This window comes from Perognathus longimembris, chromosome 4 (assembly GCF_023159225.1).
Source record: "Perognathus longimembris pacificus isolate PPM17 chromosome 4, ASM2315922v1, whole genome shotgun sequence".
NCBI lineage: Eukaryota > Metazoa > Chordata > Mammalia > Rodentia > Heteromyidae > Perognathus > Perognathus longimembris.
The window spans coordinates 37,083,805-37,097,573 of NC_063164.1; the positions used below are offsets into that span (position 1 = coordinate 37,083,805).

At 31.6% G+C, this 13,769-nt stretch overlaps 1 protein-coding gene across 4 annotated transcripts in view; it reads right to left on the bottom strand.

Annotated features, from left to right (window-relative positions):
• The window catches only part of Gls (glutaminase), a 76,700-nt gene that overhangs the window by 26,201 nt on the left and 36,730 nt on the right, over positions 1 to 13,769 (bottom strand). Inside the window, exons 2-10 of one of the 4 annotated variants that reach the window (XM_048345074.1) lie at positions 13,172 to 13,217; positions 12,624 to 12,657; positions 11,651 to 11,683; positions 11,508 to 11,566; positions 10,319 to 10,385; positions 9,565 to 9,615; positions 7,641 to 7,817; positions 5,500 to 5,631; positions 4,273 to 4,365 (exon numbers count right to left, since the gene is read on the bottom strand). In XM_048345074.1, the coding sequence (XP_048201031.1) occupies positions 4,273 to 4,365; positions 5,500 to 5,631; positions 7,641 to 7,817; positions 9,565 to 9,615; positions 10,319 to 10,385; positions 11,508 to 11,566; positions 11,651 to 11,683; positions 12,624 to 12,657; positions 13,172 to 13,217 (692 nt within the window). Of the gene's footprint in view, positions 1 to 1,705; positions 3,373 to 4,272; positions 4,366 to 5,499; positions 5,632 to 7,640; positions 7,818 to 9,564; positions 9,616 to 10,318; positions 10,386 to 11,507; positions 11,567 to 11,650; positions 11,684 to 12,623; positions 12,658 to 13,171; positions 13,218 to 13,769 lie in introns of those variants that run through there. The other 3 variants (XM_048345072.1, XM_048345073.1, XM_048345070.1) reach the window with 3 other exon arrangements.

The following is a 13,769-nucleotide window of genomic DNA, read 5'->3' on the forward strand; positions in this document are numbered from 1 at the left end:
TTTGGGAACTCTTCTCTGCAATATGAGTAACAAGTCAGAGAAATGTAAAAAAACTATATTTGACCTACAATATATGTCATCTTGGTAATCTGGACTATAATTTGAAAAAGGTTGTAGAAATATACAGGTTGCCTTCTGATAATTAAATCCTTTAAGAAAGTTGTTTAAGGTGAATTTCTATACTATAGTCATTTCACTCAATGTAATTTCTACTGAGGACAACAATTTTATTCTTATGCAATACTACTGTACTATTCTTCTTTTGACTTTGCAATGATTTTTCTCTATTCTGTAAACAACAGATAAAATGAGTTACACAGTGAACAACCATCATACTCTTCCTCAGAAAAATCTGCAAATAGAGATACATTTATCAAATGGAAAAATAACAAAAAAATGGGATAAAAATCTTTATTAAAAATCTATAGTACAACCAATAGGAAAGTTCATTCCTTCAAAAAACAATAAAAAAAACCTACCACTACAATCTATTAAAGAAAAAAAATCAAATGAAGCCTTTGTAAATATTTCTAGTTTCACTTTGCCATAGCCTCAGTCAGTAAACATTTTACTAGTACCTTCACAAAGGATAATTTTTAAGTTCAAATTCCAATTGTTATACTTAAAATGTTAAGAGGTGTTTTTATAAAAAAAAAACCAATAAAATCAGCTTAAAATAAATTTATTGTACAATACAAAAAGTAGGCATAACTGGAAAATAAAGGTACATTATTAAATATACAAAGCAAATGAAAGAAAGCTAAACAACACAAATGCTTCAATTCAAACACTATGAGAAAATGCACAACAATTATTCTAAAAACAAATATTTTAAGAGGAATATGTACTTCAAATAAAATGTTAATTATGCCAAAAAGAAAAAGGAAATGGACAAGGAAAAGAAAAAACCGCTATCCTGTAAATAAATACTTGAATATCAAGAATCAGTAGTGGCATAAAATATTAAACCCAATAATACAGGGTACTTTTCATTTTGAAAAGTATTAAGAATACTGGAGGAATAGAATGTCTTTAAAACTGGCAAAGCTTCTCTTTTCTTCCTTTGCTTTCTCTTTTAAGTTTGTAGGCCTATTCACAATATTCTTCTTCCACTTTCACCTTCTATAAAATTTTCTAGATGCTTCTTCTTAACAATAATCTCCTAGGTAACCTACTTCATTTGTAAGTGTGCATTTACATATTATCAGCACAAGAAATAATTCCATAAATTAACCTAATTTTGAAATTTATAAAATATGCATACAATATAAAAATTAATCTTCATTGTATAAAGTAAAACCAACCTCAGATTAAAAAAACTATAACAATTTAGAGCACAAAGTATTAAAAAATACTTTTTTCCAATGGAAGAATCACAAATAGCCTTAATGAAATATAGTGACACTGTTTGTAGGTATAGCATGGCAAGTCCTTAAAAGGTATCCAAAAACCCCCAACAAAATCCTTGGTAAAAATCTCTAATTTTTTTTCTAAGACTAAACATAAAATTATTTAAAAATTTAACTTCAATACTAAAGTTAGCCCAAATGGCAATAGAAATTGTCTTCTTAATATTATAGTTTCAAATTTCAAGATTTTTTTTTTTCATTTGGTCAGTCATGGGGCTTGACTCAAGGCCTGGGCGCTGTCCCTGAGCTTTCCCTTCTCAAGGTCAGGTGCTCTACTACTTTGAGCCACAGTACTATTTCCTACTTTCTAGTGGTTAACTAGACATAAGTCTCATGGACTTTGCTGTCCAGGCTGGCTTCGAACTGCAATCCTCAGATTTCAGCCTTCTGAGTAGCTAGGATTGATTACAGGAGTGAACCTCAGCTTCCCTGCTCAATCTTAACACTTAAGATCATGATTTTCTGTATCTTATATTTTCATTAATATCTAAATAATTTTTTAAATCTTTTTAATTTTACAGAATTTTCTCTACCATATATATAGATCATCAAGTTTGCCCTCTCTAATCCTCAACAAATTTACAAGTTTAAATATGAATTTCAATTTAATAAACTTCTAAGTGGGGGTGGGGAAGGGACACAGAAGGTAAATAAAATGGAAGAAGGAAGAAATGTGAATAGGTCTTACAGAACTTTACAATCACTTTGCCAAGAAACTAAAATTACTGTGCATAATTATTTAAAATCAGATTTTGTGAAATCTATAGTTCACCTGAAAACAAATTTTGATTCTCAATATTCCATTTTTATAATTGAACAAAAAATTCAGGTATTTTTAGTAGCATACTATGTTCAGCCAAATTTAAAAATGTTTTAAGTCATTGAAAGAGTTCAAATAGAACAAACTTCAAGATATTATTTTTTTTCTATCACAAAAGAAAAAGATTATCAGAAGCTATAAACAAATTTTTGCATTCATAAATATAACAGAAAAAGTTATGTGGATAATATGAAAATAAAATTCATATTTAAGATATTCACTGTCTTTCCTTCTGAGTAACTAACCATTATAGCTTTCTAATAATGAAATAATGTCATTATCTCACGTTTGAAATGTTTTGGTTGGAATATTTCGGTAATTCTGGCAAATCATAGCAGTTGCAAAGTTAAGATGTATTTATGTGGTTGGTAAAATTTTTACTGAATTTTTAACAATTTAAAGCCAATTTATCCTTACAAATGATACATGTAAACTGAAGCTACTCTTATAATTTATTGTTATTTTAAATGAAGATTTGGATTCAACAGGATATTGTTTGTATTTAGCATAGAAATACTTTCTATTGTCATTATCAACATCTTACCAGTTTTAAAACTGGAACAGAATGAAACAAATCTTATTAATTCAATTGGTGGGTTGAAAATTTAAAAAAATGACAATAGGATATTTAACTACATAAGTAAAATTTTAATTTCATCAGGAATTTAAAATTTTTTCCTTGTTTTCTTTGTTAATAATAAAGCAAATTTGCTTTACTTGTTAAATGATTTGAAGACTAACAAATCTACTTTTAAGTCTGCTATCTTTATACAAAGATTACAAGCAAAAAATAAAATAAAAATAAAAAGCTTTATGGCTCCAGAACCAAAGGTTAAGAACACAAAAAAAACTCAAATAAATATTTATAGTTTGCAAAAACGCTAAAGATATTTGAAAGGTTAAATGAAGAAACATTCTGTAACTAGAACTCATTTCTTTAGCTTTTCTCTCCCAGACTTTCCATTCTATATACTACAGTTGTAGAGATGTCCTCATTTGACTCAGGTGACACTTTTTTCCATACTGTCTCTTTTAAAGCAAGTTCTTGCTGGAGACTTTCATAGTCCAGTGGTCCAAAGGAATGCTAGTTGTTCAAGCAACATACATAATTTATTAGTGCACTTGAGTGAAGAAAGATCCAAGCTATAAAATGGTATTTTTCAATGAATGTTATTAAAATTCATTAACATTTTCACCCACCACCACCTGACATCTTGCTCCATGCTACTCATGAAAAGCTCTTTGAAAGCTTCTAGTAACTTTCATTATCAGAAGCTACTCTGTTTGAAACTAAAAAAATATTGATTTGGCATCAACTCAAATTTATTCAGTATGTATTAAAATTACTTTCTACATATAAATGCTTTATACTTTAGTGGGTAATTTTGCTATAAATGTTTTTGAAGTGGATTCCCACACGTCTCTTGATCTGGTTAAAAAGTAAAAGAAAACAAAACTATATAGACCTAAAAATCTAAGTCCTGATTCCTAACAGAAACTCTACACAATAGTATGAAGCCAAACAACATACTAAATAGGACTTCACAAGTCTAAGAAAAACTGCACTAAATGCTCATTCTAGAAAAAAATTGTTATAATGGCTTTAAAATGCCTATTAAGAAGCTTTATCAGATCTCTCACTAGTACTGTAATCCTTATTCATTTCCATACTCATTCAGATTACTCAGGAGTTAAAAACAAAGATTTAATTTAGAACTGTAACTAGCAGATAATAAGAGTAAAACAAGGTCTTTTCAATTACTTATTGAATGTGACATGTCTTCTTTAAGTAGAATCAATTATAATAATCTCACATAAAATAGCAGAAAACTGATGCCTACCCTTAAGCTCACTACTTCCAAATTAATAGTAAGACAATATTTAATATTTTGTACTAATAATCCACTATAAAATGTCAACAAGTTGTTTATGTTTGTGATTGGCAAAGACAGGAGACTAATCGCATACTAAAGTTTTACTAAGTAGGCAAATCTCATTTTTAAAAGAATATCACAGAATAATTTAAGAAATAAGTTTGCTTACCCTTTGATCACCACCTTCTCTTCGAGGATCAAGTTTTTTTGCGAAGTGTCTCAAATTATCATAGTTGTGGAAATTACACAGAGAAACAAGATCCTGTAAAGAGTTGTACAGAATCAGCGTAAGAAATTGGCTATTCACTGACTACACTGATTCATATTTTAACAAACTATACTTATGCTACCTTATATAGTATCTCATAGAAACCAGCATGCTACTCATACTGCACAATGCATCAAAAAGAGGAATGAAATCAGAATACTCTTACTGATGTGTCCTTCGGGCTCAGCTTAATTATCAGCATCTTTAAAGCAAGATTTATAATAGCAAGCCACATAAAAGAATTTTATAAAATAACTATGAAATGTCATAAAAGGTATGTATGTATTCTGGTTCAAATGTTTATAGCTTATGTTTATAGCTTATGTTTATATTTATGGAATGCAATATCATTCTCTAGGTTTTTTTTAATTTAAGGACTGAAAAAGAAACGTGTATTTTAATCATAAAAGTATGCAAAAACCATTAAGACATTTAACATGGACTCTAAGAAGTAATAAATTTGAATAATATCAGAAGCTGAAATATTAGCAAGAATTAGATGACAACAGGGGGCTGGGAATATGGCCTAGTGGTAAAGTGCCTGCCTCGTATACATGAAGCCCTGGGTTCGATTTCTCAGCACCACATATATAGAAAAAGCCAGAAGTGGTGCTGTGGCTCAAGTGGTAGAGTGCTAGCCTTGAGCAAAAAGAAGCCAGGGACAGTGCTCAGGCCCTGAGTTCAAGCCCCAGTACTGGCAAAAACAAAACAAAACAAAAAGAATTAGATGACAACAAAAGACTGAACTAATCAACAGTACAACAATTAAAAGTAAGATGTACTTTTAATTGTAGTGTTTACTTCATCAAAAGATATTCAAGTTAGTTGAAACTCAACTACAAATATCAAAAATGATGTAATAAAGCATAAAGTATTTTAAAATTATTTCTATATATTTTGCTGAGTTCTTACAAAACTGAAAATTATAACCATGAAAATTGACACATTAGCATCAAACAAATGTAATATTCTATAAGAATAATCTGATGGGAGCTGTCTCATAGAGGCAAATTAAAGCTCTAAGAAAAAAAATAAAGAGTAAATGAACTCTGAAAAATAGGTAAAAAACTGAATTGCTGGATGGCTCAATTTATATGATCATTAATTTTATTAAGAAAATATGCTTACATGACAAAAGTGAATTCCCTTAACACTGTTGCCCATCTTGTCCAAAGGAGGAGACCAGCACATCATGCCCATGACGTTGGGGACAACCAAAAGAATGCCCCCAGCAACTCCAGATTTTGCAGGAAGACCAACCTGAAAATAATTCAGTAAAGTGGATCTTATTCATGTAAACATTTAAAAATAAGAATGGTACATCTCATAGAGGAATTAATTAAAAATGATGTCACATATACATATATATGAGAACATCAATAAAGAAAATGTAAACCAATACTTACCAACACATTCATAATATTATTTTTATTTTTATTTTTTTTTGGCCAGTCCTGGGCCTTGGACTCAGGGCCTGAGCACTGTCCCTGGCTTCTTTTTGCTCAAGGCTAGTACTCTGCCACTTGAGCCACAGCGCCACTTCTGGCCATTTTCTGCATATGTGGTGCTGGGGAATTGAACCCAGGGCCTCATGTATACGAGACAAGCACTCTTGCCACTAGGCCATATCCCCAGCCCCACATTCATAATATTATAAATAAAAATGTTATAAGACAGCTTTCATGTATTAGACTCTAGTAAGTATTTTGAAAGACTTTCTAAGGACTCAAAGTAGCTAAGGGTAAAACTATGGAGTTATAGGTATTTTTTTCTTAGCTACATTTTCTATTTGTTCTAAATAAAGACTATCTTTAAATAAAGACTTTAAATAAGACTATCTTAAAATAAAGTTATTTCAAAAATATTTTATGGGCTGGGGATATGGCCTAGTGGCAAGAGTGCCTGCCTCGGATACATGAGGCCCTAGGTTCGATTCCCCAGCACCACATATACAGAAAACGGCCAGAAGCGGCGCTGTGGCTCAAGCGGCAGAGTGCTAGCCTTGAGCGGGAAGAAGCCAGGGACAGTGCTCAGGCCCTGAGTCCAAGGCCCAGGACTGGCAAAAAAAAAAAAAAAAAAAAAAATATAACCAGAAAACTATGAGAAATTGTATCTACGAAAATTGTTTCTATGATATACTATTGAGAAAGGTCTAAGAAATAGATAGCAATTGTAATTAATTCTCTTTAAAAAATTTAAATTTATATTATTTAAAACTTGACAATTACGATAAAATACAAAAGACTATCAAGACAGTATTTCTGAGTGGCTTACTAACATTCAGATGCTAAGTACGTTATAGAATTATGCAAATAAAAAAAACCTTGTACACACACACAGACACACACACACACCATCTGAATTGAATCTACCTAAGGAAATCTAAGGGGCAATGGAATATACTTAGAAAAACCTACACTGTGAGAAAATATACAGGATAAACCAATTGTTTTCAAACAAAAGTAACAGAAATATAAGGTGCCCTATACATTAAAAGAAAATAGAGAAATACAACAAATCACAATGAATGACCCTTATAATCTAAATCAACCAAGTTTAAGATAATACAATTATAATATATAAAATAATCCAGGAAGTATAAAAACCATCCAAATATTCTGATACCCAATTTAGTGGCGATATAATAGATAATGTTTTGATAAGGGTCTGTATTTAGAATTACATAATGAAATATGAAAAGATGGAGAAAGTAGAGGTACATATAGCTAAACAAGACTAGTTATGAAGGGACAATTATTGAAAGTGAGCAATGAAAAAACTATTTTCATGTTTGAAAATTTCAAAAAAATATTTCTCAAAAGAACGTTGTGGGATGAAATAACACTGCACATTCTATAAGTGACAAATATACAACAGAGCTTAAACTATTAAGTTTAAATTTTAATACACTTGAATTTCTTTAAAACATCTATGGCTATAACCAAAAATGTTATGCATCACATCTACATACTACTGATGTAAGGAGTTTTTGCTATATGTAATAATCATACTGCTGAACATTTAAATACAAGAAAAAGTAAAGTATGCACTAGCCTTGTATTGTGAGTTATCTTAAAAGCTTTATAACTTAGGTTTCCAAATTTTTAATAATATTAACTGCACTGTAACCTCACTGCTTACCAATTTGTAACAAATTAACCTTGAAAACAATAATACACAGCTTTAAAAGTAAAGTTCAACCTGAATTTTAACAAACAAGTGCAGAGTAATCTTCTAGAGAAAATTTAGGTTAATAAGGAATTACTCACATGGAAAGCAAACTGCCCTGAAAAGTCATACATGCCACAGGAATGCATCAAACTCAGTGTATTGCGAACTGCTTCAGGACTCAGGACTCTTTCACCAGTAATTGGGCAGAAGCCACCATTAGCCAATGTTGCAGCCATCACACTAGCTGACTCACAAGTCACTTCAATGGAGCATAGCTAAAATAGAGGTGGTAAATTCTGAACAGTCTCACTTATTATTCGTTACTTTTAGTATTACAGCTGACTTCTAAGATAACCTATTCATCTGGCATGTTATATACATCTGAAATATTTCTCTCAAAGGGATGATGTTACTGTAATATGGTGACCTTAATATTTTAATTGACCAAAGTTCTAGGCTCTATAACACCTATCCTCATTTGTCCAAAGTTGTATTTTATTAGGTTTTTTGTTTTTGTTACCAGCCCTGGGGCGTGGACTCAGGGCCAGAGCACTGTCTCAGGCTTCTTTTTGCTCAAAGCTAGCACTCTACCTCTTGAGCCACAGTGCCACTTCTGGCTTTTTTCTATATATGTGGTGCTGAGGAATCAAATCCAGGACTTCATGTATATGAGGCAAGCACTTTTGCCACTAGGCCATAAACCCAGTCCCCAAAGTTGTATTTTAAAGGCAGAATGAAGCTAGGAAAAACTCTGCCCTAAAACAAGAGTTTGATATGTCTTATATCAAATGACTACTTTTGGAAAAATATTGCTAAAACAGCAAATTATTATTTTTGTTGGCAGTACATGGGCAAAACTGCATGTTATTAATATAGTAATAAATAAGGCAAACTTACTATACTTCACTATCAATCTCTACTATATCATTACCAAAAAGTTAAAATTAAAGCAACTAACAATTGTACAGTCAATTAGAAAATTAAAACCATATAGTCCCTATAAATCTTCAAATTGTATTTGGTCAGTAACAGCAAATATTCTTAATAATAAATTGACCTGAAAATATGGGGTGAGAGGAGGAGTCTTTTTTTTTTTTTTTTGGCCAGTCCTGGGCCTTGGACTCAGGGCCTGAGCACTGTCCCTGGCTTCTTCCCGCTCAAGGCTAGCACTCTGCCACTTGAGCCACAGCGCCACTTCTGGCCATTTTCTGTATATGTGGTGCTGGGGAATCGAACCTAGGGCCTCGTGTATCCGAGGCAGGCACTCTTGCTACTAGGCTATATCCCCAGCCCGAAAGGAGGAGTCTTAACACTAAACTAAAGTCTAAGTCAAAGTTTGTATGTGTAGTCTGCTTCCTGATGCCCCAGGCATATTGACCACTACCCTAACTTAGAGGAATACTGTACTCATACTACATAACACTGCAGGAATGAGTTAAGACAATTATTTTCCTAGAATTAATTAAGCCAAGACTGAGCAATAACAAAGATTAAAAGATAAGTTGGTAGAGAACATGGATACATAAATTGCTAAATATAAATCCTCCAATAAATGAATAGCTCCTCCCAAGCAAAATATAAAAACTAGGAAAACAGCTTAGTTTATAGCTCTTCAGAGAAATCAGCTTCTGGGAGTGTCCAGCAGTAGGAACTGATGGACCATAGGAACAACATTCTAAGACAAAGTTTTAGGGGACAGAGGTCTACCTTCATGAGGGTATTATTTGAAAGACAATGGAAAATGTACTTTCTCAATAAGATTGCAGAGTAAATAAGGCAAGCTATCAATCTCCACTGTCATTACCAAAAAGTTAAAATTAAAGCATCTTAAAAGACAGTCAATTATACAGTAAATTAGAAATTAAACCATATAGTCTTTATAAATTTTCAAATTTTATCTGATCAGTGACAGCAATAGTGCTCTTAAAAATAAACTGATAATAAATTGTGGAAAGAGCTGTATTTTGGAAAAAAATGACACAGATATTTATAGAAACAATACATAAAATTTAAGTAAATTACCTGGAAATAGAAATCTAGTATACCAACCATGTCTGTGCCTTCTGGAAAACACTGAAAATTAAGAGGAAAAAATTAGGTAAACAGAAAAAAAATCTAGACACAAGTAAAAATATATCAAGTTTAAAATATACAAAACATTTCCTTTTAGCTGACAAAAATATAGTAAAAATAGCCTATTATTTTAAACATGAATGAAATAAATAAAAGCCAAATTCTATCATTATATAAATTTCTAGGTACGAATTTAAATGCTAAACTGATTGTTATTGATCAATCATTTAAAAATTAAAAATCAAGCCAGGTGCTGGTGGTTCATACCTGTAATGCTAACTACTCAAGAGGCTGAGATCTGAGGATCATGGTTAAAAGCCAGTCTGGGCAGGAAAGTCTATGAGACTCCTATATCCAATTAACTATATACAAAAAAGCCAAAAGTAGAGCACTAGCCTTGAGCTGAAAAGCTCAGACAGTGTAAAGGCCTTGAATTCAATCTCCAAGACCAGGGGAAAAAAAGATCAAAGGTAAATCGACCATTTAACTTAAATAAATATGGACTAATAAACCTTGAACAGAATTTGCATGAAAAAGACTAGTGAATACTGTCAGACACAAATCAGACACAAATCAACTTAATACTACCATTACAATGTTAATGGTGACTTAAAAGTACAACAGAAACTTAAAAGGCTACTGTTGAGTTGTTAGCACATTAGTTTTATTAAGCAAAATAATTTGGAATAGAAACAATTAAAACCTTCTTTTCTTTTAAGTAATATCCTATGGCAAAATTTCGATCTCCACTTTCTCTTTCAGACTGAAACCTAAAAGAAAAAAAAGAAAACACGGTTTACTTTTTGTAAGAGTGTGATTTTGTTTTATTTGTATATATAAGAACAGTACAAAGAATATTAAACTAAGAGGATTTCTCAGTTCTAGTCTTAATTCTGTCAACACAGGCTAGTTACATGACTTTGTACCAGTGATTTAAGTTCTAATTCTTTCAATTCTAATTTTCTCAGCTGTTAAAGGACTCAGATCCTTTCTAGTATTCATATTTTGTGGACTAAGAACTAATTTTAAATTTTCAAATATTCCAGCATTAAAATATACCAAACACTTGCAGAATGCTCTGGTTCTCAAAAACTTAGTTCCAGCTGGGAGAATCTACGAAAATGTCAATGAAAAGAGGGACACATAAAAGGACCTTACTATATAATGGATTTAAGGGAAAGCCTGAGCAGAGGTTAAAATTCCATGCATCATCCATAAAAGCAGAGAAAGCATAAAAAGTACATGAAAGCACCATAAAAACAGAGAATACAGAACTTCACTGAAGAATAGCAAATATTCTGATGTACCTGGAAATGATGTACATAGGAAAAAAAGGAGGAACATCAAACTAGCAAAGGACACTAGAACCAAATTATTAAGGACGAGTGTCAAAAAATATAATGGCTCCTGATTGTATTCAAAGCATAAGCCTAAAAGTTTTCAAACAAATTTCCTTGTTACATCTATTTCTTAGAAGAGTAAACAAATGTATATGTGTATATTTACGGATGTATAAAAATAAAAACAAGTATACACATAAGAAATACCAACAGTATTGAAAACAAAATTTCACAATTTAAATTTTTTCAGTTAAAGAGACCTGACCGAGGTGCCGGTTGCTCATGCCTGTAATCCTAGCTACTCAGAGACTGAGATTTGAGGGTCATAGTTCATAATCAGCCCAGGCAGGAAAGTCCATGAGATTCTTATCTCCAATTCAGCACCAAAACCGGAAAGTAGAGCTTTGGCTCAGTGGTAGAGTGCTAACCTTGAGCAAAAAAACTCAGAGAAGTGTCCAGGTCCTGAGTTCAAGCACCAGGATCTGCACAAAAAGAAAACAAAAAAAGAGGCCAGACCAACTACTATAAAAGCCCATCACAAATTAGACTCACGTTGCATTACTGAATCCAACATATTCATTACCAGCCATCTTATTCAAAAACTGCATCACCTATAAACCAAAGTTAGAAGAATATTAGTAACCAAGAAGTAAATATTTAAATAGCATGGGAAGAGGATTCTATAATGTACTTACGTAGTCAAATTTTTCAGCATTGTTTACTCCTTGCTGAAAAGTAATAAGAGATATAAGTAAGTTACCACAGACATCACCAGTTAAGTTTTAAGCTATTAAACAGCTACCACTGTAATTAACACATTGCATTAGTATTTTTAAATCTAAGAAACACTTCTAAAGTAATTTAATATTTAAACTTTATGTTAATACCCATGTGTTGAGGGGAAAAATTAAAAGCAAAGCTTTAAGCATCTTTATTTAACCCTAAGTTACAGAATGCAAGTTACCCTGAAATCTCCTCATCTTTCATGACAGCACAGAATTTGCTTATAGTTAAAAAAAATACAATTTCATCCTTAAAAAGAAATAAGAACATATAACTCATGATTTTCAACTAAGAGCATTTTTTTAAAAAAAAGCTTTTAAGCCAATATTAATTGAGTTAGAAAAAATGAGTATAAACTTACTAATCTTATGATTCTAGTATACACAAATATTCTGGAAACATTTTAGAAGTACAAAGAAAGCTCTATCCTTACTATTTTTCACTTGTTATAACAATATTTGAAACAAAAAAATCCTTATTTCATAGCTTCTAAATCGTTAGTTACAACTGGGCACAAGTGGGTTATGTCTGTAATCCTAGCTACTTAGAAGGCTGAGATCTAATGATCATGGTTAAAGCCAGCCCAGGTAGGAAAGTCCATGAGACTCTTATCTCCAATTAACCACCAAAAATGTTGGAAGTGGAGCTGTGGCTCAAGTGGTAGAGTGATAGACTGAAGCAAACTGCTAAGGGATAGACTGGTATAAAAAGAGAAAAATTAGCTACAAGTGGATTTAGCATTATATCAATTTACAGTATGAAAGATGTATTGTTTCATCATTTCTATTTCTGACATGTTATCTACTACAAATGTCATTAGGGTGGAAAAATCCAAAAACCTATGTAATGTAGATCAGTTCAAGTAGCCAAATGGTTTTATTTTACCTCGGCGAAGTTTACAAAGCAGTAAGTTGTAGATCTGAAATCAAACGTATTAATTGGTGATATGCACCCAACAGAAACAATACATCTCTAATTTCTAAAACAAAATTAGAATAATTTGACAACTAGTCAAAATTTTACCTACAGAAAAAAAATCGAAAACATTACACTTCAATTGTTACTGTGGGGAAACATCTGTTCCAGAGCACTACTTAACTGAATAAAGACAGCTTCATTCTCTACTTATAAGAAGATTAGGGTATAGGTGATAAGATGAAACCCTACAAATCAGCTTATTTAAGAAGAGCCATCAATATATACAATGAGTAACTAGATGTAACACCACACTAGTTCATCAAAATTAGCCATTAACAAAATTTAATTAAGATAATGTAGTAACAGCTAATGGATATCTATATATTTTCTCTAAAGCATCCTATGACAAAATCAATTTTAAGCTTTTTTCCCTTATAATATATCAGAAATCAGAATGTATAAATGTAACTCCAAAGCTGTTCAATGAAAAATAATTAAAAGAAAAAATTACCAACTTCATTGAACTGTTGCAGTGGTCAAAATATTCCAAAGATCCTAATGCTGTAAAATATGTAACAACATTTAAGCCACACACTTCGAAAAAGCACACACACACAAAATCCTTCTTTCGGAAAATGATGTCAAATCAAAATTTGTACTGGGATGACTGATTAATTACTGGTTATATAAATATAAAATAAATATACTTTACTGAACTTCCACCATATGGCCTAAACTATACACTATGAAACTAATATGTTTTCCTTATTGTTCTTGTTTTATATAAAAAAATTCATTTCAAACCCTAGACTGTGGTTACATACTTGGTTTATTTTGTGGCTCAGTACATTAAAGCCAGTAAGTTTTAAGTTGTTTTTAAGGAACAACTGATATTTACCAATATCTATCAGCATGTAATGTTTTTGGTAACCTACTGCAGTGCTCTAAGGAGATTGTAAGCAGGACAAAATAAAATATCTTATGATTTTTGTGGACTAAAGAGTGTCTTTTTGGGCTGGGAGGTAGCTCGGTGGCAAAGTGCTTGCCTTGCAAGTGTAATGTCCTGAGTTCAATCCCCAGTACCAAAAAAAAGAGATCAAAACAAACAAAAAA